This window comes from Stegastes partitus, unplaced genomic scaffold (genome assembly GCF_000690725.1).
Source record: "Stegastes partitus isolate 25-593 unplaced genomic scaffold, Stegastes_partitus-1.0.2 Scaffold228, whole genome shotgun sequence".
NCBI lineage: Eukaryota > Metazoa > Chordata > Actinopteri > Pomacentridae > Stegastes > Stegastes partitus.
This window is the reverse complement of record NW_007577959.1, coordinates 168057-194471: the sequence shown is the minus strand read 5'-3', so window position 1 is coordinate 194471 and position 26415 is coordinate 168057. Positions and strand designations below refer to the sequence as shown.

The 26415-nt window shown below is 41.2% G+C and overlaps 3 protein-coding genes across 3 annotated transcripts in view; 2 read left to right on the top strand and 1 right to left on the bottom strand.

The window, feature by feature from the left end:
- slc9a7 (solute carrier family 9 member 7) overlaps positions 1-7971 on the top strand; it is a 44011-nt gene extending 36040 nt beyond the window's left edge. Inside the window, exon 16 of the mRNA XM_008281266.1 lies at positions 3483-7971. Coding sequence (XP_008279488.1) covers positions 3483-3746 — 264 coding nt within the window. The 3' untranslated portion in view covers positions 3747-7971. The remainder of the gene's footprint in view (positions 1-3482) is intronic.
- Positions 7972-9021: 1050 nt separating this feature from the next.
- On the bottom strand, positions 9022-12957 carry chst7 (carbohydrate (N-acetylglucosamine 6-O) sulfotransferase 7). The gene is made up of 2 exons (XM_008281265.1): positions 11465-12957; positions 9022-10019 (listed from the first exon to the last, which is right to left on the bottom strand). Exon 1 carries the CDS (start codon positions 12753-12755, stop codon positions 11487-11489), a length of 1269 nt encoding a protein of 422 aa, XP_008279487.1. The 5' UTR covers positions 12756-12957; the 3' UTR covers positions 9022-10019; positions 11465-11486.
- A 1620-nt stretch (positions 12958-14577) lies between these two features.
- On the top strand, positions 14578-26085 carry tubgcp5 (tubulin gamma complex component 5). Its single transcript, XM_008281264.1, has 23 exons — positions 14578-15071; positions 15182-15235; positions 16602-16710; positions 16809-16905; positions 17000-17079; positions 17189-17327; positions 17455-17572; positions 18019-18108; positions 18590-18683; positions 18774-19026; positions 20316-20518; positions 20616-20731; positions 20817-21085; positions 21191-21389; positions 21745-21933; positions 22023-22205; positions 22327-22411; positions 22498-22618; positions 23046-23197; positions 24488-24613; positions 24917-25005; positions 25169-25269; positions 25428-26085. The coding sequence occupies exons 1-23, from the start codon at positions 14938-14940 to the stop codon at positions 25472-25474; spliced, it is 3048 nt and encodes a 1015-aa protein (XP_008279486.1). The 5' UTR covers positions 14578-14937; the 3' UTR covers positions 25475-26085.
- The last annotated feature ends 330 nt before the right edge of the window (positions 26086-26415 follow it).

Below are 26415 nucleotides of genomic sequence, written 5' to 3'. Positions count from 1 at the left end.
GACAGCTAAGCTCTTTACGTCAAACACTGGTTTAGCAGAGACAACAGTTACTAAACGGGAACCATCAGTTTTGCCCCACTTTGCTCTTCATCACCTCTCTGATTGGTTTCATGCTGATGTACATTTTGATTAACACCTTCTATGTTGTCATCTTTGCTTATGTTTCTCTTGGCTTCATTTGAAAATGCTCAAGAGAAAACATACTTATCTCGCAGTAAGCTCAGGAGACTGAGACTTTTACAACCATATGGCATAACTACCCAGACAGAGTTATTCATGTAAAAAAAGAAAAAGTCAAACTGAGAAAAAAAGGACATTTTTAGATTTGATCAAAACTGACATTTAGGGTGTTTTTATTTCACATTTATAAAGTCGATGCCAATCTGAATCTACAAAAAACGTGTAAGTCCTAAGTGTAGGGATTTCTTACAGAAAATGTCTCATAGAAGTCTGTATGCTTTTTGTTTGAAATGTGGAAATCACATCTTCAGCGTGCTTTCCAAAAAGTGGCAACAAGTTAATTTTCCATGGGGCTGCTGAAATGTTTGTCTCAAAACTTGTGCAAAACATAAATCCACACATGTAAAACTCATATCCACAAACACAAAACAGAGATCCACAAATGTCGAACCGAAATACATAAACAAAAAAATTGAGATTCATAAACAGAAAAAATGTCGATCTTTTTGAAAGTGTCAAATGTGAGGAAGATATTCACAGATTTTATTTTATTTGTGAAACATTTTTTGCTCCTGTCACATTTGTTTTTTATTGTGGGCTCATTCCTTACTGCAACATAAAGTCCTGGAAACACCACAACTGTGGCTAAAAGAAGAGAAAATTCTAAAATATCATCCGTGCAGGACAACGACGTTGTAATGCATTAAATCTTAGAAAAAGGAAAAAATGAAAGCTGATTTTTGTCTATCACCATATTTTTTATTTTTTATTTTTAAAGAGGAAAGAAATCTGGAATCAACATGTACAACCTTCTTCCAAGTTCCCACAGGTTTTTTTTTTTTTTTTTTTAATCAAAACTGGAAAACTGGGGATTCCATATACAATAGATATTATACTATTTGCATGTTTCATTTGTTTCTTGTCTCCTATCTCCTCTGCAGAAACACTGCCTGCAGTTCAGCTGAATAGCTGCTAAATTTTTTGTCACATGGCTGTTTCTCTGCAGCTGAGTCAGTCATGGTTTTGAGGTTTCATCAATGAGCACAGAATTTTTTTGAGAATCTAGTCAGAGCAAACTTTATTTTAGACAGACTTTTAAATGAGGCATGTAAAGGGGTTTTGATCAAATATGTTGATTTTTAGCTTAGGTTTATGTAATTTCCCTGCCAGACTGACCCATCACCACATTACTACTCAAGGACAGTCAGAAAGTTAAATGTCCAACTATTCATACTGTTTTTACAGTTTCTGGTGCTAATAAATTGTCATTTTGTTCATTCTTTTAAGACATGCCTTTCAATCAGTTAGTGTTGGGTTTTAGAGAGATAGGAGACATTTTTTTAAAGACGGAGATACTGTAGCTACAGAAAATATCCTTTTGTGCTGCTAGATTTATTATTTTTTTTAAAAGCTTGATCTTTTAATTTGGTTACAACCAAAACATTTTTGCAGCTTAAAGGAACAGTCTCCTTTTCCACTGTTCAGTCCTGAGCCGGTGCCTCAGGAAGGCTCTCTGTGAATACTGAAGGTTTCTCTCTCAGGAGAACAGTAATATTGTCAAAGCATTCTCAGTGGCTGCCAGTAAACGCACAAAGAGCCGAGGCCTTCAGCAAGAGAGAAAATGGACGGTCGAGAAGCCTTTATACATTCAGCGGGCACAAAAGGGCCCTTTCAGCGCCACCTCAATGATGACCAGTGTTCTGAAAGACATTGCACTCTGATATTTTAAAGACAGAAACAGCCATTGAAGGGACGGTCACACTTGGATTCACTCTGGCAAATTCTCCTTTTCATCTCATGTGAAATACTTGCACACGGAGGCTTGTTTTTCAGTTATACTCTCCTTTCACGGTGACCCACACAGCCTGTCGCTGTCGGGTTAGAAAATCTAAAACGCGTTTCTGCACTGCAAAGTAGAAATAAATTGTCTCTTATTCAAGTCTTCAGTTCTGCGTCCAGAAATGTGTTCCCCTCCTGGTTTGTTGCTGTTGGTTGGCTTGCATAGGGCTGGTGGCCAGGAGAGTCATGAATTTAGGTGGTTCTTCATATAATCAGGGCTCTGTGTCTCCAAGTGGGGGGAGACTGGATTAAATAAAGCTTCTTGCCTGTTTCCCTTTTGGTTATGGATATTGTGAAGAGCATGAGTGGAAAATGCCGCTCAAACAAAACAGATGTTTGTTTCCTGTTGACCTCAAAATTGCATGAATCTGGTGTTAGAAATGCATTTCAGGCTGTTAAACATCAAACTGACAATTCGATTTATTCCCAGTACTAGAAATGAATGGTTTATGAAAAGACAAACAACAGCAGTGCATTAGTCCGCCTCCTAATACGTTCCAACTATCTGTGAACCACAGCCTCCAGCCCATTGGTTCCTAGTAAAGACTTTAATCTCCAAAAATGGGTCACAAATATATAGTTTCATTTTCTAAAAAGGCTGAACAATTTTCTTAGCCACGCATTTGTCTGGTGCTATTTTCAGATGTGTGTTAATACTCATTTTGCCCTTCAGGATGCTGTGCAGAATTGGGGATGGCAGCTATGTTACTATTTTAATTGGAAGTAGTCATTTTTAATTACATTTGCAGACTTTTCCTTGTTTCCTTTCCAATTTTTTATTATTATTTTTTGGGGGCATTTTTGGCTTTTTATTAGATAGTTACAGTTGAGAGAGATGGGCAATGTGGGGAAGAGAGCAGGGGAACGACGTGCAGTGAGGGATGGGAATCGAACCTGAGAGCTTAAAGGCATTTGAACCCATGTGGCCTCAGCATTCAGCTATCGGGCCGCCCTCCAGATAATTGTTGGAGAGAGAAATGGTTACGTAATATTTTTTTGATCCCTTCCGTCGGAGTAATCCCTACACTGACCCAGCGTTAACTCATCCTGTTCTCCCCCCGAGGACATGGGTCAGCTATCGATCACCAGCAAGTCAATCAGAGCAGAGAGAACCTCATGATTGAGAGCTTAACCAGAATGCAACATGTGCTCCTGAGCTGACTTTTCATGCCCAAGGTCTGTCGCTTTGTGTTGGTTTGCGTGATACTGAGCAGCTTGTGGTCTCCTGCTGTGTTTGTTTTTAATTTCACTTTAATCCAGTTGATGTAGTGCAGGCCACTAAGTGAAAGTCTCCTCTCTTCCCCTCTGTAAATCCACAGTGTCCCTTATGAGCCTTTGCACCGTTAATGTCAGTCTGTTCATCTGTCCGCACCACATGTGTTCGCTCTGTGGCGTCCCACATCCGTGAATGTGTCGCCCCCATGTCCCTCCCCCCTCATGTTCCACTCTGGGTTTGTTTTCAGAACCACGAGCAGCTGAGGGATCCCGACTCCGACCTCATCCGCAACGACGCCGACCTGACCTTTACGTTTGGCGACACTTCCATCACAGCCAACGGGGCCTCCGGCGGCGGGGCGGACGCTGCCGGGGGGTCGGGCTGGAGTGCCAACGGAAAGAGGAGCGGCAGCACATCGGAGGAGGCACTGGAGCGCGAGCTGGACTCTCGCGAGCAGGAGCTGCTGAGCCGAGGCACACGCCTGGTGTTCCCCATCGAGGACCACGTCTGACGTTGCCTCTGTGCCCCGCCTGAGCTGCCGACCTCCCTGACCCGACCCACAGACCGCCTCGCCCTTAGCTCCCTCCACCTCTGTGCAGGCGAAGCGTCCAGTCCTTCACAGATAAGACAGAACGGAGATATGGGAGTAGACAGGAGGGTCAGAGTGTCTCCCTGTAGGCCGGGGAGCACAGCTCAAAGAGCATTTCATCCTCATTACAGAAATGGAGTTACTCTCCAGGAGACATGAGCATCAGGAGAGAAAATCTCCACGTTTCCGCTGCATAAACAGGAGAAAAACCAGGACATGGGGACAAAATGTGCCCATGCGAGGTTCAATCTGCACTTCTGAGCATGTGGCGCTGTTTGTGTTCAGCTGGGAAAGAAGCAGAAATGCGATCAGTTTGTCTTCACAGTACACCAGTCAGCTCAGAGTCCCCAAACCCATCTAGATGCTGCAGAGGCCTCACAGACTGAACTTCATAGATTAAAGAAGCTACGTTTGCACCACTCATCCGAAGCTGCTAACAATCCAGTGTTTGAGAAAATGTCCATTCTTTCACACAAAAGCATTCATGAAGAGGAGCTTGAGGCCTGTGAGGAGCACGGAGGGGGACAGGGAACACGTTTCCTTCACGGCCGGTCATGGGTGAAGAACGTGAGCATGTAAATAGCTACAATGCTGAGCTTTGTTCCTCTTTAGTGGGGCCACTCGTCTCAGTGCATTACACCCAATGACTGTTACAGATAACGTCTGTGTATCTTGTCTTTAAGCGGGCTTGGATCCTTTTCTGTGTACTGGACTGTTTTTCACACCAATAACACAATTAAGGAACTAATTTTATTGTTTCTTATGAGATAAATGCTGATTTCTCAAAACTGTAGAAATAGGCATGCACTCTAATACAGTTGAGGAAAATAAAGAGCAGGCCGCCATTGTTTTTGGGGGGGGGTTTGCAAAAAGAATATTAAATTGAATTTAATCAGAAGAAAAAAATTTAATAATCAGAAAAACTGCTGCAACTGATAAACACCGTCATTACTGATCAATCTGCTAATGATTTACTTGTGTAGTTGTTTTTTGTCAGTTAAGTGTTTTTAGAGCCCAGTATTTGCAGACCACAAAGATGACAAAAACAGATGTAATCCTCACATTAGAGAAGCTAAAACCAGTGGCTGTTTGATGTTTTTGATTGGAAAAACAACTGAAATGATGTATTTCAACTGATTGACTAACTCCATTAGCTGTTTCAGCTGCACATTTAAGCGACTGAGAAAAGTTGCAAAGCAGTGCCACCATTACCACAGATGTACCCGTTTTTACTTTGAAGTGCACAAACTTTCAGACATGTGAAACAAAAGAGCCTCACCTCTGACACCAAACACAGACCACAGGAGATTATAAAAAGAAGTGCTTGCATTTAAACTCACCAAGCGGAATTCCCCTTTTGGCATCATCAGCAGTGCGTCTACACATTAACATCGATGCCTCTGTGCTGTTTGCTCACATATTAACCTCAATATATATATGTATATATGCATACATTTTTTTAACAGAAACTCCAAATTAGTTTTTCCTTCTTTTGAGCTTTTCTGAGTTCACATTTGTCTGCATACATGTACAATTAAAAAAAAAAAAAAAAAAAAAACACTCCTATGAGTCAACGGATTTTGTGCAGCTTGATGCAGTGCTTATCAATGTACTTTGGATATGATTATGGTTAAGCAATAGCTCACTGTTTTGGGGAAATTGGTAAATATCAAGACTGTTTTCATATCTGTCTGTTCAACGTAAAATGGAGATGATTATCTTAGCTTAACACAAAGTCAGAAAACATTTAGTTTGGTTCTGTTCAAGGGTAACAGAATCCACATATTAGCACCTGTAAGCTCACTGATTAACTATAAATTGTTTAACGTGTACAAAAATGAAGATGCTATATGAGCCCTTTAGTGAAACGAAAATGCATTTTAGTAAATATTAATATTTTGGATGTTTGAGCATCACGGTACAGAACGATGGACAAGCGGCGATAAATTAAACTCAACATAAAGTGTCGGGCTGCAAGAACAGTGTTCGAGTCTCTGAACTGGACCGGAGGAATGAAACACTGTTTTTCGAAAAGAATTTCTCTCCTTTGCTGTTTTAAAAATAGTGGTGGGAGCAATGTTTGAAGTGCCACTGTAAAACTTGTCATACTTGTTTAGTTTAGTTGAAAACTGGTGACTTTGAAGGCTGAAGCGCATGATTCACATTGTTTTCGCGCCTTGTGGTCGCATGTGGTGTCATCCTGGAGGATACCACTCCCATCAGAAAAGAAATGTTTCACAAGAGGATAAAGGTGATCGCTCAGAGCAACTTCGTATTGATTTGCAGCAACGCTTCCATGTAGGGGGAATCGCTGGAGCCAAACCATGCCAGCAAAATGCCCCCCAACAGTAGAACAGAGCCACCAGATCCCCTCACTGTCAGGGTTTCAGCTTTTTCCTTTAAATTGTCATATTCTGCTGCTGAAATTGGGTTTCTCTGTACCTACTTTAAGGCAGAATGCGTGACTTGTATAAAGTGCCTGAGATGATCTATGTTGTAAATTAGCACCAGGTATATAACATCGAAATAAAAACCCAGAACCTTCTTGCTGTGAGGTGACAGTGCTAAACTAACCAGCTGCTGGCTGTATAGTGAGCGTGTTTTTAAACTCTATGAGAAAACTAATAAATGCCAAACAATTGTGCAGCTATTTCCCCTCATTTATTCCCCCTCGCTGCACATAAATAATGCTAGACTTCCTTAAGCTTTCATTACAAGTAACCTGATCATCCGTCTTTCTGAAAATGCAGCTCATTGATAATGAATGGGAACACGCTGTATGATGTTCTCTGTGAATAAAAGGATGTGAACCTTCCTGTTGTGGTATCAGATTAACACATATCGTTTCAACATTAGTTTGAATCTTGCGTTTAAACACACCAGATTGTGTTTGTTGCTCAGCTCCGACCAGCTTTAGTTCTCACTATTTCCCTCCTTCATTAGCTCCAGTTGACATTTTCTGCATCAGACCGCACAAACAGATTGATTTGCATCGTTCATTAGCTACACACACTTTGAATTATTAATACTGTATCAATGACTCTTTTAACCACACTTCCCCACTGTCTGTAGTTTGGAAATTCCTCCCACGCAGCACGAATATAACCGGAAACGTGTTTATTTGCATATTTTCCTCCTCCAGATGTTGCATTTAGCTCTTATCCAATAAAAGCAACCAGCAGTGTATTAACGGGCAGCCTCTTCTGGGTTTACAGAGCTGCACCAGGACATTTAGAGCCGATGCAGCAGCTGGTTGAAGCAACAGCTGGTAGTAGGAGGAGTTTTTTTTTTTTTGTTTTTTCTGTTGATTCTTGCTCCTCGGGCCACCTTTTGTCTGGACACCTGAACCGGTCCTCATTTCGAATTCACCGCACAGCACGTATCGCCCTTTGTTTCCCCTCCTTCTGACTGCACACTGTTGCATTTATGTATGAGTACACGGGCGCAGGTGTGAAAAAAGGCATTACTGTGCAAGTTGAATCTGAGGCTTTCACGTGAGGGAGAAAGTTTTTATGGCTCCCCGTGTGACGTCCAGAAGGAAATGAATCGTTATGTAATCTGCTGCCAATCCGTAAGCAGTGTGGCTCTTTTAAAAGTCTAGCTGGAGTGAGAGGTGATGTGAAGCTCACCCCTGTTCGACTGTGATATGGAAAGGTTTACACTGCCTCAAGAAACATACATATAGCAGATGTTATTGTGTCTCTGGAATGTGAAAAGCAAACTGTGATTTTTTTTTTTTAAACCCACAATTCCTGCTGTATCGGCTGACGTGAGTGCAGAAAAATCCAGAACGAGAACTGATCAACACAGGAGTTTTTCTTAGTAGACGTGGGAACGCTTTGTGCGACTTAAAACGACGGCTGCAGACAAATAAATGAGCCGAGTTCGGCACTTTACCTCGAGCAGAGGACACCCGTGGGATTCTTATGTAACCTTCATGTGCACTCTCTGTTTCTCTCTCCAGACTGTTGTGCTGTCATTTGTCTTGCCGGCTATATTTAAATGCTCTCTGTACCTGAGAAATACGAGATGTAGCCCGATTGTCCATATGTGCACCTGTTGTTTCCAGTAGCAACTGGCTGCCAGGCTCCATCCGCCTTCGGTTTGCATGTCAACATGTTAATAAAGAGTCCAATTCTGAGCCACACACTGCGGTTGTGCATTATTTTGGTCCAAAAAGCCATTAAACAAAGCGTTAAAGACGCCTGTTACCCAAAAAATGTTGTATGCTGTTCATATATTTCATGTAAGTAATCATGAAAAATCATGTTAATAATCTGTTGTCTGCTTTTAAGTTTGATGTCAACAACAAACAGTTCATTGTGGGTGTTTATCTGATTTTTCTTATTGATCACTTCGTGCTCAGTACTGTCCTCTGACCCACTGTGCCAGATTTCGTGACATGTCCAGTTTGAGTTGAATACTGTATTTTACGAGATTTATTTATGGATGGTTTTAAACTTTGGACCTTTTTGAATATAGTATTTAATTAAAGAACTCAGTGGATCTGAACAGGTGTGACAACGGTTAACTAAATCTAACGAATAATCAGTAGAAACGACAGCCAAATTAAGGTATAGATGATTTAAAAAGATTAGTATTGCTGAAAAGGTGACTAAATGGCTCAAACAGCTGCATAAAAGTATGGCTAAGAGATTACAATTGTTAAATAAATTGAACTGTTAGCTAAACACAATGGCTAAACAGCTAAGAAATTTGGACAAATGGTTGGAAACTATTAGTTAAAAGTATGAATGAACTGTTGAAAACAATGGATATGTGTTATAATATAATGCTTAACCTAATAAATAAATAAATAAGCTCAGATAGAACTTAACTTTAAAAGTAAAAATATTCAGCAATATCCAATTTTGTATAATTATATGTTTAAATAAGAACTGTTTACATTTTTTTAAACAGATTAGAGTGTGAGAGGTGGTGGAAGTTTTTTTTTGTTACATTTTGCATTTAAGTCTATAACATTATTTTCAAAATGCTCACTAATACACACTGATAAATTCTGAATAAGTGCATTGTAGAATTTAAAATTCAACTGCAAGATGTTTTTTTAAAACTCCTATTCGCTCCCATTTGATCAGTATTTCCGCCGATGCACAACGATGAGTCCACTTTTCATGTGTTAATCTACAAATCATGCCAATCAGCATTAATGCTCACAGCAGTCACACACATTTTCTCTCTTTTCTCGTTTTTAACTCTTTATTTTAGTCAGTTTAAATAATCTAAAAGTTATTTCCTTCTTAGACATGAGAACGTCTTCATGTATTCACGAGAACAATTATTAGAGAACCAACTTCTGAAGTTGAACACGTGGATGCCGCGACACATCTTATAAATCAGAGAGATATCACAGCATTTTACAACGTTTTAGACAAAATCATAATAAAAACTACAAACAGCAGGTAACAGTGTGAGTCAGTACCGTGTGATGTGTTTGCGAAAAGAAGTTCACTTGGTAGAGGCAGCTCTCCCAAGAAGTCTGGGGGATATCAGAAAATCTCACACCCATGTGAGTGTTTTGTCAACGGGGCGCTGCAGCTGTCTGGATTCCTGAGGGGCCGGGGGTGGAACAATAGCTCCTCAGTGAGGCCTCTTTTTCCAGAAAATACTGTAGTTTCTTCTTTGAATTCTCTACATTAGCGCTGTTAGTGAGCCAGGCGCAGTTTAGTATCAGTAATGCTCGAGATTACTGCCGTGCTTAGTCATAGGCCGGACGGATAAGTCACGCAGGTGAGAGCGAACCTGATGCTGCCACCCTGGATCCTGGCAGTCATCTCCGGAGAAGGACCCATCTCGGGCTTTTTATGGCCCTCGGCTGCAGGGGATTTGAGGAGGGATTAGTGCTACTAAAAGGACAGAAGGATAGAGGCTGGCCAGTGTAACGGCAGCACAGGCCGGCGTCGTCTATCTTGTTTTGTCCCCCTCCCCACATTCTCTCAGACCCTGCTGGTGTCAAACAGATAACACTGCAAAAATAAGCCGCCGTCTCCTCGTTTCAAATTCGGCCGTCTGTGACTGGCTGCTCTTTTCACTTGGATTTTCTCCAGTTCGTTGACCCGACTCGGCTCAAGGAAAAACAACCCAAGAGGCACGCTTGAGAACTCCTAGCGGACCGCATTCCAGCTCCTTGTTTTGTTACTCCACCTTTTGCCCTCAGCCTTGAATAGCAGGATCCTGGATGAGAGAGAGAAGAGGGGGGAAATCAGCTGCAGATTAAAATAAAACCCTTAAATTATGACACAGTGAGCACATGCAGGAGGAGTGCAGGCACGTTCGCAGCTCTGTCTGGGCTGCAGGGTGGAGGCAGCCACGCAGGGGGCAGCTCCAGCCTCCACCCTGTGTGCAACCAGTGCTGCCACGGCTTGCAGGCGGCTCTGAAGGGCCTTGCTTGTGAGAGCTGGTGGTGACAGCCTGGTTGTAACCCCGGGAGCTCTATCCCATCACCAACAGCCTTTCACAATGATCCCCTTCTTGACAGCACAGTCTGAGGCCCAGTGACTCGCTGCCAGCCCCCCGCTATCCATGAGAGCACCCAGCATTGCCAGGGACAAAACAATGAGGCCTCTATTAAACAGCAGGTCATTAAAGTGGGGGGAAATACTTCTGTCTCACTCTGATGGCTGCTAACATCTCTCACAGTGGTGTCAATTGTGTTTAAATGGTAATGCTGGAAAATGAAAACCCATTTTTTTCTCCTCTCTGAGGTTTAACCTTTGCAGACGTTTTTTAAAAAATGTACTTCAAAACAAATTAGGAATCTGAAACATAGCGTGTGATTCATTAACCAACTTCAAGGCAAAGTTTGAACTGTGGGACTGTGATATATTAATTATTAACTGTGACACAACAGCAAAGTGCATTAATAACCAAAGAAGATATGAGACAGGATTGTGATGAGAGAGAAAACAAATCTGAATTCATACAAACAACTGCATGTTTAAGTTTGCAGGAAAGGACAAATGCAGCCAATTAAAGGTGAAATTGCATTCAATGTGTTATGTTAATTACTCAGGTGAATAAATTGCACGTTTCTGCACATCATAAATATGTTTATTATCTTTTTTGATCACTTAAAATTCTCTGGATTTGCTCCCCTTGCTGCCTATTTGTCTTGGAACACTTCTTGACTTGCAACACGTTTTTGTAAACCCTCTACTTGTCTGTGTTTATTGTAATGCACCAAATTCACCATCCTCCACTGTGAAAACCTACTTGGCAATTAAACTGATTCTGATTTGCCTTCCAAATGCACACTTCCCCTCTTTTGCAAATGCAAGTGAAAACATACTTCTGCACCTTAAAGGTCAAACACTCAAGGAACGCAATAACAAGTCAAATATGCTTTTGCGTGGAAGGAAACTTTCAGATGCATCAATCATGGCATGCCTGCAGTATGCAAAGAATGAAATGTTTTGCTCTACTGATCTTTTTTTTGACGCTCTGGTTTCAATTAGCTTCAGTCAGAGACAGGTCAGAGGTTTTGGAGTCACATCCTGTGCTGACAGAAGTGTAGGTTCAAAACGAGATGAGCGAATGCACAGATGACTTGTGGTTTGTTTCACCGCCAAACACTGTTTTGAACTTCCTATCACTTGCATTAAACCCCTTTGTCAGCATACCTTGATATCTGGTGGCACATCCTCATGTTGCTTTGTCCAGGCTGTTCTTCTGATAGCCCAGCTGCCTCATGACTTCACTGCAGTAGGCTTCCACCTGATTTATCTGCTCCACATTCAGCCTCTCCCTCCAGGCAAATATAGCCTCCTTTGCGTCCCTGGATGATATCAGAAACGGCTTGTCCGACGAGTAGCCGTGGCCGTGCGTCATGTTCAGCGCAAACTTCTCCAAAGCAGGGAAGGTAGACAGGTTGGAGAAGCGGTAGAGCCTCTGGAGCTCCTCCATAGGGTGCAGGACCAGGTCCTCGTAGCGGATGCGGAGGTAGTTCCTCCTCACCCAGGGAGGCGCGTTCATCACCAACATCATGTCGCTGAGCCAGTTGTCGCAGATGAGCTCCATGGCGCTGGAGACGTAGCTCTCCGCTCGGTTCACCCTGTTGCTGGGCACCAGCAACCGCTTGTACTTGTCAGTCTGCTTCTTGCTCCTCAGCACCTGGATGCTCTCCTTCACCAGGGCCTGCTTGGACTTGAGCCGCGAGTTGTGCACGGCCCTGGGGTCTCTGAAGAGCTGAATGATCTGGAGGTTTATCGCTGGATCTTTCATCAAAGGAACCAGCGTGCTCAGGTCCAAGACACGGACTCCTTTGATCACCATCACCGGGTACTTTTTACACTCCCTCTCCAGCTCCCTAATGTCCTTCCTTTGGCACTTTGCGCACTGGTCCTCTCTCACCAGTCCGATTTCGTGCCGCTTGTGCGCATCGCAGAGCGGCTCCGAGCAGATCACCTTGTTCATCTTCCAGCCGAATATGAAGGAGGTGGTGATGTTCTGCGATCCGGCGTAAAGTTTGAGCACGGAGAAGTCGCAGCGGAACAGCGCGTTCATCATATCCCGCACTGCGCCCTGGAGGCTGCCCGCGTCCCCCGGGTACAGAGCCTGCCATATGTGCCACATGGGCTCGTACAGGTAGAAAACATCGGGGTGCTGGTTGAACAGCTCGCCCAGGAACGAGGAGCCGGTCCTCCAGGTGGCATGCAGGTAGATGTGTATCCGAGCCTGGCTCCTGTTGACGACGGGCTCCGTCGCGTCGCTGCCGTTCACTTTGTAGCCGTTATCCCACAGAAGCGCCACCGTGTTCTCCAAATCTGGGCATCTGGGCTGTTGCTGCGGCAGTCCGTGTTTGCCGTCATGAACGGATTTATCCCTGTAATCTAACACGTAGGGGATTAGCAGAAGTAAACCTGAGTATGCTAGTATTAAAACCAAGTATTTCTTGTTGAGCCTCCGCTTCATTTCCTCTCGCCGGGAGCGGGGCTGGACAGCTTGTTGTGAGGAGGATCGGCGCAGCGCTTTGTGGAGCTCCGCGGTATCCACACTAAAGTTATGTGTGAGTTAGCCCCGCCCCGCTGACGACAAATACCAGAATGTTTCTACTTCCTGCTCCTTTATATCAAGTTTTTTAAAAAGGAAAATCAATGATTTATCTGTTAGAAAACCGATGCACACCACCACATTTCACATTTTCTTTCTTTCTTTGTGAGGCAGTCATAAAACTACAATGGAGGAGGGGCCACTTTAAATTGCAGCGATCAAAGAGCCTTGAAGAAAAGAGGTTCCAACGGCGACGACATTCAGTAACCCTACTGGGACGCAAAGCATTCTGGGAACGCAACGGGGTTTTCTTTGTGCTAGCCTTACATGCACTGCAAATCCTGAGAGTTTGCAGTATTTTGCCTCTTCAACAGCACTTTTTCAGAGCAACGTAACAGCCAAAATCCACATTTTAAGTTTTCTTTTTTTTTACAGCACTGTCTCTTTGCAGTTGTGCATTTCAATTATAACAGGCAAACTGGTTTAAGATGGCTCCCTGAGGTAAGACAGAAGTGCATCTGTGGTACTTTGATTTACAATTATGGGACATGAGACATGGCATGAGAGTCATGTGAAAAGTCATCTATTAGTTTAAACAAAAATTAACAATTTTGTAATGTGTGAAAGTATCAGAGTAAGATTTTAGAGGGAAGATGCGTCATGGATATGCTAGTTATGCCATACTCTAGCCTTGCTAATGTAGTTTTTTGATAAATTATATACCCCCCCCATCTAATACAATAAAATAATAGCTAACCAGCAGTAAAAAATATATAATTGCTTGTTTAAAAAAAAGTTATGTAGCTGGCTTATGTTAAGCTAATAATGTTATGATATTTTTTAGCTGGCTCTAGCACGAGCAAGCTTAAACTCTTTGTTACTGCATGGTAAACATCCGGTGGTGGGACTTTTTTCAAGTCATAAATTTAGATATCAAGTGATAATCTCTCTATTTGTGATTTTTACATATGCCCATCAGATGTAAATGAATTACCAAACATAACACTGTTTTTAAAACGATGAGAAATAATTTCTGTATGTGATATCTAATGTTTGTGTTGCAGTTAAAGTAAGAGCAACATAAAAACATGAAAATAAAATCAATCTTATGTACGCATATGAACTCTGTATTGATCAAACTGACTTTTCCACGACCCACGGAAGATGCCACTTTTCAAGATTTTACATTTAGTTTTATCATTAAAAAAAAATGTTGCAAGGTATGGTTTACTTAATCTTTTAAATTAATTAAGCATAGTTCTTGGGTACATATGGCTTTAATGTTCAAACTATACATAATGAAATAGAAACTAGATGCTATCCTTGTTTACCCTACACATCTTGAAAGGCCGCTTTCTCTAAATTCTTTATTTTTTTCCATATCGTCTGAACCAGAAATGTCCACTTTTGTGGCACTTACATGTGTCATTCATTTATTTATTTATTTATTTATTTATTGGGCGTTACTCCTATATTCTGAAGGTTTTAACAGAGGGATTTGTTTATATATCATTCATAGCCTGATTTATTTGATATTTAATTCTTAGAAACATGATTTTTTTTTCTGGATGTTGACAGAATTTTCTGAATTCTCTGAGTGAAAAGAGAAACACGATCTAATCTCTTCAGAGCATGACACAATCATTTTGAAACTGGCTTTATCAAATGTTTAGATTTCTGTTAAGGAAATTAATGCAAATCAGGGTGTTTTTAGATATATAAACTATCTACCTATTTATATGTAGAATCTCATTAAACTTTTAATACAAAAAATGTCTTACAGTAAGAAATGAACTGTTGGACGCTTCACTGCTCACCTGTTGTGTTTCCCATGGAACTTATTTTGGCTTCACGCATGCGCACTAGTTCTCGTTTGTTGTGGGAGGCAGACGCAGCGCGGTAGTGGAGGAATCAATGGAGAGGATATCTGCTGCTGCAGCCCTGCCTTCGAAATAAATGGCGCATTTTAAGGCATTTTTGGTTGTGCTAGCCTTTTAGCTTGCAGAATCAGCAGGTAAACGCCCAGACAGACGGGCAGCTAGCTGTATGTAACGTTTGATGCTCGCACAGTGAAGCTAACTGCAGCACCGCTGTCAACATCAACATGGCTCACTGGAGCACCTTCGAAAAGGAGACAGAAAAAGAAACGAAGAAGTTGATCAGATGTATCAGCGGGGTCGAGGACGAGGAGGACCAGAATTTCCAGCTGGCTCTGAAGTTTGCCTGGTCAAATTTCAGGTGAGATAGCCGTCGACAGGACGGAGCTAGCTTCTCTGCTGCTAACTTGTAAGCAAACGTTAGCTAGCCACTAATGCTAATAACTGAATAATTATCTGTTTTCTTGTCAGGTTTCATCGCTATTTGGACGTTGACAGTCATAAAGTTCAACGGAGTATAAGTGGGTGAGTGAGTCTTGGGTGCTAGTTGCTTTTACATTGTCGTTTACAGGGACGTACTGTCACTCTACTATTCGGGGGTCTGTGGAGTCAGGGGTGGGGGTGATACACAGAGACTATTTCTAAGATATTGTTTAGATAACTAGGATAACTTGTGTTTTTCTGTACATTTGGGTTACTCAGTCTCATATTATTGCTCACTATGGTGAAACTAGCCCCCTAAAGCGGGCCACAAATGCAGGGCATGTTATATTATTGTGCTCTTACACTTTAAAGTTCTTTATTTGGTCCTCGAATAATAAAGAAATAGATGCTCAAATTGATGTCCGGGCACATTTATAAACCTGCAGCATCCGGCATCCAACCCTTACATATGTATATTTAAAGAAAGGAAAACAAAAAACAAAAAACTTTTTAGCATTAATCCTTTTGTGTGGATAGACTACAACTCCCCACATGTGGCCACCAGACAGTGATTTGGGCAGGACATTACTCGAGACCACAGTTTGGTGACATTTGGCATTTTTGCATTCATTTATTTTATCAGCAATCTGGAAAAAACAAAAACAAAACAGTGTTACCAATAATCAGGAAAATGCTCAATATCAGATCTCATAATCGACCAGGCCGACAAAAAGTCGAGCTATACCAAAGGTCTCACTTTGTCCTTCTGGATATGTATGTATATACACACACACACACACAGACACCTACACACACACACACACACACATATACACACACACAAACATCCATTTAGGTCAATGTATTGGTGAAGGTACACATATCTGTGTAACTGCACCTTCTGAAGTATTTCAGTTCCCATTTCTTTTTCTCAATGCTGCCTTCCACAATTGATTTTGTTTATTTGTATAAATTTACTTTCTCTCTTGAAAGCATTTACACAAATTTTGAAAGAGATTTTTGTGGTGTTTTCTAGATTCTGGAGTTCAGGTCTAGTACAGATTGTAAATGCTGTCTGGTCAGTAAAAATGACTGGAATATATTCTGAAAGCTATCAAGTTCCCAGTTAGATATCACTCTACAGAGGACTGTCTGCCACATCGGACCCACTCCCTATATCGGTATCTGTGATAATTTCAAGCTGGTATGAAATGTGGATCAAAGCTTATTACTTTCACCTAGAGCTGGATCTTGAAATCACCACGAGAGAAAAACAAAGCCATTGATTCTGTGATTAGAACATTTCTTGCTGCCTCAGGCTTTGCAGTGCTATGAAATTTCAAGTTAAAATCTATCCCTGGAGGTGCTGTTTTTAAATATTTACTGATTGCTTTCTTTACCCCTATCCCTGTTAATGTTGCACTATTGCTCTGTTGCACAATGTTACATAATCTGCCGTGTTTTCCAGAATCTACGAAAAGCTCATGGTCCACTCAGACCTGAGTAAAGCAGGAAGCTGGATGAGACTGACTGAAGAGTTCCTGAGCTCACCTTTGCCTAACACAGATGGAACAAAGGTATGGTACAGACAGAGGATGATGGAAAAGTAACTCCTGAGTGAAGAAAGAGTCTGTGATCTTCCATACATAACAGTTTTCTTTGTTTTCCTCTTCAGACTGATGCACACTACAGCATACTGTCACTGCTGCTCTTTTTATCAGGGTCCCCCTCAAACACAAACTTTACTGAGAGACCCAGACTGAAGGAGGCCGGTGCGTTGATGTTTCATTTTGATGCTTTAACATTGTTTTAAATCTCTTGTCATGTCCGTGTTAATATTGAGCTCTACAACTCGTGCTTGTACAGAACCAGAGGACAACTTTGACTGGGCTAAATATTTGATGGAGGGCGAGGACATAGACATTGGGCCTTACCCAGATACCCCTGTGAGTAAATCTGCAGTATGAATTCTTACAATACCTACACGTCATTCAAAATGTGCCCTATTTAGTTTGGATGAATATCTATCTAAATCAGTCTTGACTGTTTTTTTAGGAATGGTCTGAGGAGGAGAGCGAAGACGACGACAGCCAGCAGCCAATTAGCAGGGAAGACTCTGGGATCCAGTTGGACAGAACCCCTCAGGAGGACCAGGACAACACCAACAACAAAACAGTTCCAGTCACATGGACAGGTGCGAACAAATCACCTGGCAAGATAACATGATTGTGGAAGCCTTTATGGTTATGGAACAATGCGACATGACCAAAATAAATACGTCTGTCTGCATTAAAGCTACTTTTGCATTTATGCGTTTCCAGTGGGTGAGCCAGACGCCCGGGCCTGGCTTGAACAGCACGTAGTGACACCGTACTGGGTGGCTCACGCTCCTCGTTTTCCTCACAGCTTGCATTTACACTCCAACTTGCTCAATGTTTGGTAAGATCTCATTAGTTGTGAATTCCTTTGCTTTAGGACATGGGATAATTATTTAACTTGTACACCTATTGAGAAAGAAATGAGTATGAAGTCATGAATTTAGTAAAAAAAAATAAATAAATAAATAAATCCCCAGAATATTGAGAAATTAAAGTTTTAGTTTTAAGAGAAAAGAAGTAGTGAATATAAAGATAAAATTAGTTTCAATTATTACAGGAAAAACCTATCATTTTATGGGACAGACATTTAATTTTGATACCAGATAAATCAGTAAATCTATATTTCTGAAAAATACCTCCAGCCAAGACTGATGGTGTGCCTGTCTATCTATGGATTGTTCACAATAGTATAGTTGGCTAACATAATCTGCACTTTGGGAAATTTGTGAGTTAAAATGATTGAAAGTGTTGTTTATGTTTACACTCAGTCTCTTTTTCTCTTGTCAGGGATCAGCACTTATATAACACTGATCCACTGTATCTGCCAGAAGAGAAGGCCTTTGTCACAGAGACCCAAGTGATACGGGAGACATTGTGGTAAGATGTAGTGATGCTGCAGTGTGTGACTGTACGAACCTTAATTCCTGATTTCTCACTAGTCTTATTATGTTGTTAGAGGGCTGCAGTCAACCTCGAAAAACCTTGATTAACTGAACTTGTGAAACCAATCGTTGGCCACATTGCACTGAGTGCCCTATTAGCCTATATGAATTATAAATAAACTTTAAAAGCAAGTAAGTATTTACAGCATACTAAACAATTTTACCTCGGTTATTCTAGACTGACAGGGGGGCTATTGATGTAGCCATTTTCTCCTTATTTAAGGGATACCAACGATTATCCAACCAATTAGAATTTAGTTGCTTGAGAACAGCAACCAACTAATTAACCTTGAGACTACAGATCTGTCTTGCTGATCCTCAAACATTTTTATCCTCGATGGAGTAAAGGAAAAACCAAGCTCATATTTGTATTGATTTTGTATCATCATAAAGTTGAAGTGTCTGTTGTGTCACAGGCTTCTCTCCGGGGTCAAGAAACACTTCATCTTCCAACACCATGATGGGAAAGTGTCAGTAAGGAACAACGTGGTGGTAACTCATCTGACCAGTGTATGTTTAAACTCCCAATGTTGCTTATATCAAAATAACAGTGTCCTCTGTTAGTTGTAGGAAACAATCTTTTCTCCTTTTGTGCTGCAGAACTGCCTGCGCTCGGTGCTGGAGCATATCGCCGTGTACGGGCAGGCGGTGTTCAGGCTGCAGAGGTTCATAGACGAGGTGACGGGGTACAGCTCGGAGCCCTGCCCACCAGGGTCCGGTTCCTCCTACAGCGCCAAGAAGGGCACTGAGCCTCCCTTCAGGACCTACCAGGCTTTTGTGTGGGCGCTCAACAAGTACTTTACCAGCTTCAAAGAGGAGCTGACCACAATTGAGAGAGAGCTCATATGCAATGGCAAGTGCAAGTTTGTTTAAAGGGGTGAAATCAATGAGGAATTCTTGATTTAATTAGTATTATGCAGTTGTCTGGACAGAGGTCTGAGTTTTAGTAAGATGCTGAAAAGAGATAATGAGGTGCACTGAAACTGGAGAGAAAGAAATGACCATTTTAAGTTAACACAGCTCCCACTGTGCTTTTGGTTCTTTAATGAAACGTGCAATAGTTTAGTGAAGGCAGCTTTTATGCTCTTAACTTGTGCAGACAGCTGAACCTGGGACACTCACAGATGACTTTTTTGGTGTAGAGCAGAACTTAATGTAGTCTCGGTTGGCATCATAACTTACTTATAGATATTGAAAATATTCAAATAAGGGCCCCAAAATGTTATCAGCTGAATTGGGTTCCACAATTCACTACGACAATTCAAATATTTGTTGTTTTCTTTTCTTTTCATGGATGAATAGATTAGCCATTTTGTCACATATTCGCATCAATAATATCCTAGAGCATGTCATTTTCAAATCTTTTAGTTTGTGCATGTCAGAGATTACAGGGTCGATCTGTGAAGTTTCTCCTTATGTGTGTCACGCAACTTGATTTTGAAATCTTAGCCGGTAACCTTTACTGTTCATACAAATTCTGCAGTGATGAGGGGGAGGCAGAATGACACACTGTTGTATTGTTGCAGGAATACAATATTTCCTTTTTTCTAGGGCATCAAACACAGTACGTAACCTTTGAATAGCTGTTATACTGAAACTAAGGCAAGTCTAGAACCTAAACGGCTGACCACAGTAACTCAATCACCTCTGTTGGCCTACGCTTCACAGCGGCTGCGGCTACATGCTGTTACTGTCACTGCTTTTAGAATAGAATAGCTCAGTTTCCCAAAACACTGGACGGATATCACACACAGGTTACCCACAAGGCCACATTCTTAACAGAAAGACTTGACTTGTAAGAGTATCGCTCCAACTCAGGTTTCTCTTATCAGTTAACCACTAGCACAGGGAACGTCCTCAGGTGGATAAATGCTTGACTTGAAGAATCTGAGTCAAGTCAGGGTTCTTCGACTGCTTCAAAGCAGACACTGCTTTTATACACTATAAGCTGTCATGACATTGTGCCATTGTGATTTGTATCCTCCTGCTGTGCCCACATACTATTTCTTTATTGACTTGTCCCCACCTTTAGTTTCTAGTTTTTACCCAAGTACCAGGATCCTGAGGGTTTTCTTCATTATGTTGGCCATTGTTTGATGTGTCCCCTTTTCTTTTTTTTCTTTTCTTTTTTTAATTTTGCAGATGAGACCGTGACCCTGTCTGCAGTTCTGGAGCGACTTAGCTCTCATTTGGTCCAGATCAAAGTGCTGCACAAAGTCTTCTGCACGGGAGTCGCTGAAGTCCCTCCTGCCACCCCGAATGTTGTGCGAGCCTCTCACTTGCTCAACACTCTCTACAAGGCTATCATTGAGTACGACAGCGTTGGGGAGGCATCAGAGCAAGCAGTAAGTGCTTGGTTCTGTAATTTCTACACAAAATACAGAATTCACTGACGTTTACAAGGAAACAAATCTAAATGTGTAATCATTCTTTCCTTGCCAGGTGGCTCTGTTATTTTCTCTGTGGACAGAGACAGTCCGACCATATTTAGAGATTGTGGATGAGTGGATCGTTCATGGCCATTTGTTTGACCCTGCCAAAGAGTTCATCATCCAAAGGTATTTAGCGGAAATGATTTATCAAGAATTGTATTTTTGAATTCGATAGCTGAGTTTTTTTTCTTTACCTATTTTTGTTGCCCAGAAACAAGGACGTCCCAGTGAACCACAGGGATTTCTGGTACGCCACCTACACGCTGTACAGTGTCTCAGAGACGGTGGAGAACGAGGAGAAGCTGAACGATGCAGCCAGCGGCAGCTCCGGAGGGGATCAGGGCTCCAGCAACAGGCAGCTCACCATGGTGTCCTTCCTCAAGCCTGTCCTCAAGCAGATCATCATGGCGGGGAAGTCCATGCAGTTGCTCAGAAATCTGGATTGTAAGGAGGCAGAGCAGTCAGACAGATCGTCCAGAGGTCAGTGTTTGCGCCTGCAAGAATTTCTTCACTGCATCTGTGCACTTCAGCTGTTTGCATTGTTTGTTAACGTCTTAACCAAATGGGATTTTTTTTTTATTGCAGATGCAGAGAGGAAGAGTTTGTACACACTGTTTCTAGAGTCGGTGCAGTCGCGCCTCTGCAGCCAAGAGGAATCTCCAACAGACACAGCGACTGAACAGCTGGCCACTAAGAGGAGTCTGGTAAAGATGCAATCCATTGTGGCACAGCACCTGGAAATCGATGACGTCCATGATCCATTGTTGGCCATCAACTTTGCAAGGTAAACAGTAACAACAATACAGTTACTAGTGATTCTGCAGAATGTAAAAGCACTTTTTTATTGTGCTCAGAAATAATTAACGAAGCATTTTTAAATGTTAGAATGTGAAAGCTATTAGCGTGTTTGAGAAGAATAAAACTCGGGCTTCAATTGTGTCATTAACTGAGCTGCTAGTTTGAAAAAAAACTCATTATATAATGCCTTTTTAGCAGCTGCTGGTTTAATAAATTCTCAAATGTTGCACTGCGAAGATATTTTCAGTTTGAAGGGATTATATTTGTTTCTCCCAGACTTACTATGTAAATCCAGACTGTTCTAAAACCTGAAATCGCTCTGCTCTGCCCTCCCTCCTCAGGCTCTACTTGGAGCAGAGTGATTTCCATGAGCGTTTCTCCGGAGGTGATTTCATCGTGGACCGCTCGTCTCAGTCCGTCACCTGTCAGACATTTGAACTCACCCTGCGCTCCTGCCTCTACCCCCACATTGAGAGGAGGTACATCGAGTGCTGTGGGAACCTGATGAAGACTCTGAAAAAAGACTACAAGTATGCATCACTGTTCGGTTTGAATGATCAAGAACTCTTTATCGCTTTTTTGGCATATAGTGTAATTGAGTTCCTTAATGTGTCCACAGGCTGCTGGAGTACCTCCAAGCTATGAGGAACTACTTCCTGCTGGAAGCTGGAGACACCATGTACGACTTTTACACAGCAATCTTTGACAAAGTACAGGAAAAAGAGAGCTGGCAGCAGCTGTCATTTCTCAACGTGCAGCTGCAGGAGGCAGTTGGACAGCGCTACCCAGAGGATAGCAGCAGGTACTGCAAGCCTTTATGAGTAAAAGTCAAATTGAAGATGTGTTATGACAACTACAAGCTCGACTTATATTTATGTTATGAAAAAAAATCTATATTTTCTCCTTCATTTCATGTTTTATAGGTTGTCAATCTTTTTGGAGACCATCGACCCTTCCAGGAAAAAACACCCGGTTAATAATCTAGAAGTGCTTACCCTGGGTTACAAGGTCAGCAGTGTCAATAGATTTGCTTGATTATTGTTTAAGCTCTTTGAAGCTGTCACATTGACATTTTCTTGTTTTACCATCCACAGGTGCCCTGGCCTGTTGACATTGTGATCAGCTCTGAGTGCCAAAAGATCTACAACCAAGTGTTTCTCCTCCTGCTGCAGATCAAATGGGCCAAATACAGTTTGGACACACTTCGATTCAGTGGTAGGAGCTTGTGTTAGCGCTCAAACAAGTAGTTGATTGACAAGAAAAGAATGTTCCATTAGTCATTTGAACGGTTTTTCAAGCAAAAACACTCTGATGTGATGAGTTTTTCTTCTTTTGCTCTTTTGATATCACTGCTAATGGTAGATTTGAAGGGGTTTGCATTATTAATCAGACAAAACAAGACATTTAAAGATGTTATTTTGGGCCGTGGTAAACTGAGACAGGCTAACTGTAACAAACTGATAAATGAGAAATAATTGGTAGATAAATGTTAACTGTAGTCCCAGTTAGGCTTGATATGGAATGATTAGGATGGTAGAAACAGGTTACATAGCGACAATGCATAAATATCATCACTATGTCGACAATCTCCCCCCCCCAAATTCTGTCAGTGCTATCTCTAATGTTTGTTTGTGTCTAATAGATTTCACAGATGTCACTAAGAAACTGGAGGGAGGACTGGCTGAGGAAGTGAAGGTCAAAGAGCCAATAAATCAACAGATTCACAGAATGTGTCTGCTGCGGGTTAAACTGATGCACTTTGTCAACAGTCTTCACAACTACATCATGACCAGGGTAAGAGGACTCAGAGAATAGATGTAGAATTGATATGTTACAGCAGGAAAAGCACAGGTATTACTAATAACACTAATGATGGCTCCATTCTTTTCATGTGTCTTAGTAATGATGATACTGCAACAGTAAGGGAGTGTGGATAGAAGCAGATAAATGGAATTCACCATCATTCATTTTAGTATCTACTCCTCTGCTTTCCTACTATCACATGTCCAATAGTTGGCCATGGAAAACACCCAACATGTGGGATCGTGCTCTGTATTGTCAGATGCAGTATTTTTCAAGAAAATGCAGATATTTTATATATATTTTTACCTCATGACACAATATTTCAACATATTAGTTTTGTACTGGACTACAAAGTGCCACCTTTTATTTACAAGTATTATGTACTTCATTTAAAGCACCAAAGACACTGTAATGAATAAATACAATCAAGGCTATAGTCAACCAACGAATATATTGGTCAGTTGATATTGTACCTACCCTTCAGCCAATTGATTGGTTGCAAGTTTAAAAAAATCTGCACATTACATAGACTCACTAAGTCAGCCTTTATGCAGTGAGTGCACTCTACCTGCTGACCTTATAACCCTGAATTAATCACAAACTTAAGAAGCACATATTTGCAAAGTAATTATTAATTTTATTCTGAGTACTTATTACTGAGATGATAACAGATTTGGAGTAGTCCAGCGTGCACCTGCCCATATTCAATCAATCCAGCCACACTGGCAACTTCTTTGACGTGGTGTCGTTAGTTTGGAGCCGACTTTGTAATAAACGTTCAGTAAACCTTAAGTTAGGCATTAAAGTCTCTGCTATGCTGGGCATATTTACAATTGTTAAAACGTGGGAATGTTCACAGGTAGTCTGGTTTCCACCACCAAATGTACTGGATTAATCTTGAGAGAGTGACAATTTGATCAGATGAGAGCTTATGGACCAATCAATCGATTAGCTGACCTACAAGCTGAAGCCCTTGTCTTAGAGCACTCTGGTAGCTGAAATCTTTGTTGCATCCCACATAACTGCTTATTCTGTGGTTTTATTCTGACCAAGGACATTTGTTGCAGGTGATGCCCCTGTCTGCCTCTTTACTGTCTCATGTCAATTAAAGGGAAAAAATCTTATAAAAAAAAAAAAAAAAGAATCCTGAACGGTTCAAGAAAATACCTTAATCTGTTACAAATTCAAGCCAATACATCGCATATACAAAAACTATCATTCCTTTTAATTAGAATGGAATTATTTTCACACAACATTGAGTCTTTCTTTGTTTGTTGGCAGATTCTGCACAGCACTGGCCTGGAGTTTCAGCACCAAGTACAGGAAGCAAAGGACTTGGACCAGCTGATCAAGATCCATTACAGATATCTGGCAACTATCCACGACCGCTGTCTGCTGAGGGAGAAGGTAAACAGCACGCACAGTGAATTACGTTAACATGAGGTCAGGTTGAGCAGATTTACAATACTCAAGTGGTGTAATTAACAGCTCCAGCATCACTTTTCTATCGTTGGTAGTGCACTGTAACATCACAGATAAAGGAATTTAGTAGACTTGCATTCAGTAGACTAATATGCATCAGTCATCTGTGACTGTTTTGTTTTTCACATCGCCCTGTTACCTTGCTATAGTCCCTATTCAGGCTGAGGCAGCTGGGCAGTGTGAACTGCCCACATGTATTTATAACTGTTGTTTAATGTATTTTCTCAGGTCAGTTTTGTGAAGGAGGCAATAATGAAGGTTCTCAATCTCGTCCTCATCTTCTCGGACCGATGGCAAGCTGGATTTGGAGCCTGGAAGTAAGGGCTTTTATATAGACTGGAGAAAGAAAATAATCCAAGATGTATCTTTTGTAAAGTGTGTTTGAGATAAAACTGTAAAAAAAAAGATGACATAGTCAGCTGCTATGATGTTCTTGGGTGTCCAGTTTGTAACAAAATATTGTTTCTTTTTCAATTTCAGGATCGAGTCTATTGATAAAATGGAGTCAGATTTCAAAAACTGTCACATGTTCCTTGTGACAATACTCAACAAGGCTGTATGCCGGGGCTCTTTTCCTCATTGTAAGTAAATCCTTTTGTTAAACTCAAACGTCTCGCTGATTTCCAGTTCACTTCATGATTTACTGGAGCTCTGCAAGTACGTTCTTTACTTTATACCTTATCGACAGAGAAATAATTAACACACTAAGTACTTGTCTTTGCTTTCCCTCTCTGTACAGTGGAGTCTCTGGCCCTCTCTCTCATGGCAGGATTTGAGCAGTGCTGAAGAACCATCCATGTTTCAGTGTTTTGGCATCATGGACTAAACTCCTCTGTTTGCTTCTCCATCTCGTCTTTTCTCTGACTGCTGCCATTGTTCATGATGATGTGTAACTTCTGATGTCACTGTCTGCTCCGACTGCTGGAGATGGACTAGCTGGTGTTGGACAGATGATAGCAAAACATGCTTCTTGTGACAATACATCAGCTTCTGTATTTAAAAAAATCAACTTTTCGAAAGCTGTTTTTATAAAGCGTTATATTGTTGGTTAGTAATACGAATAATTAAGCACAACAAGTCTAGCACAGTGATGGAGGTTCATGCCATATTATGATTGAGTATAATTTACATGCTAGATGGAAGTGCAGTCGACTAATGCAAGTTAACAGCTGTTTCATTGGTTAATATCTTTGATGCAGCTCTGAAATTCAGCTCCAAGTTTATGTATTATATCCCAACTTATTACTGTGGACGCCTACACAAGAAATAAATAAAACAGTTAACTGGCAAAGCTTATAGCAATGTCATGAAATTATGAGTCCAGGTTGTGACTTTTGGGATGTTTGTATATATGTATATTTTTAAATAAATGATGAAAGATTTTTTTTTTACTGGAATATAAGTTTTATTGTATTGCTTTGTCTTGGTGAACGTACTTTATGTAGTCTATTGTTACTGAGTACTGTTTAATGAGGTTTCAACAGTAAAGTGGAAACAAACCACAGTATGAAGCTCAGTTATCTCCAGCTAATGAATGAAGTGTGTTCATTGTCTTGTCAAAAACAGGATTGAAAATTTGAAAAATGTACTATTTGATACATACGCTAATTGCAGCAACTGTAAGCTGGGATTTGTGGTCCTTTAAAAGTGTAGGTATGTTTAAGTTACTTGTCAGGTAAAAGTAAACTTAATGTATTTTCCAACTGGCAAATTACTGTCTCATTATA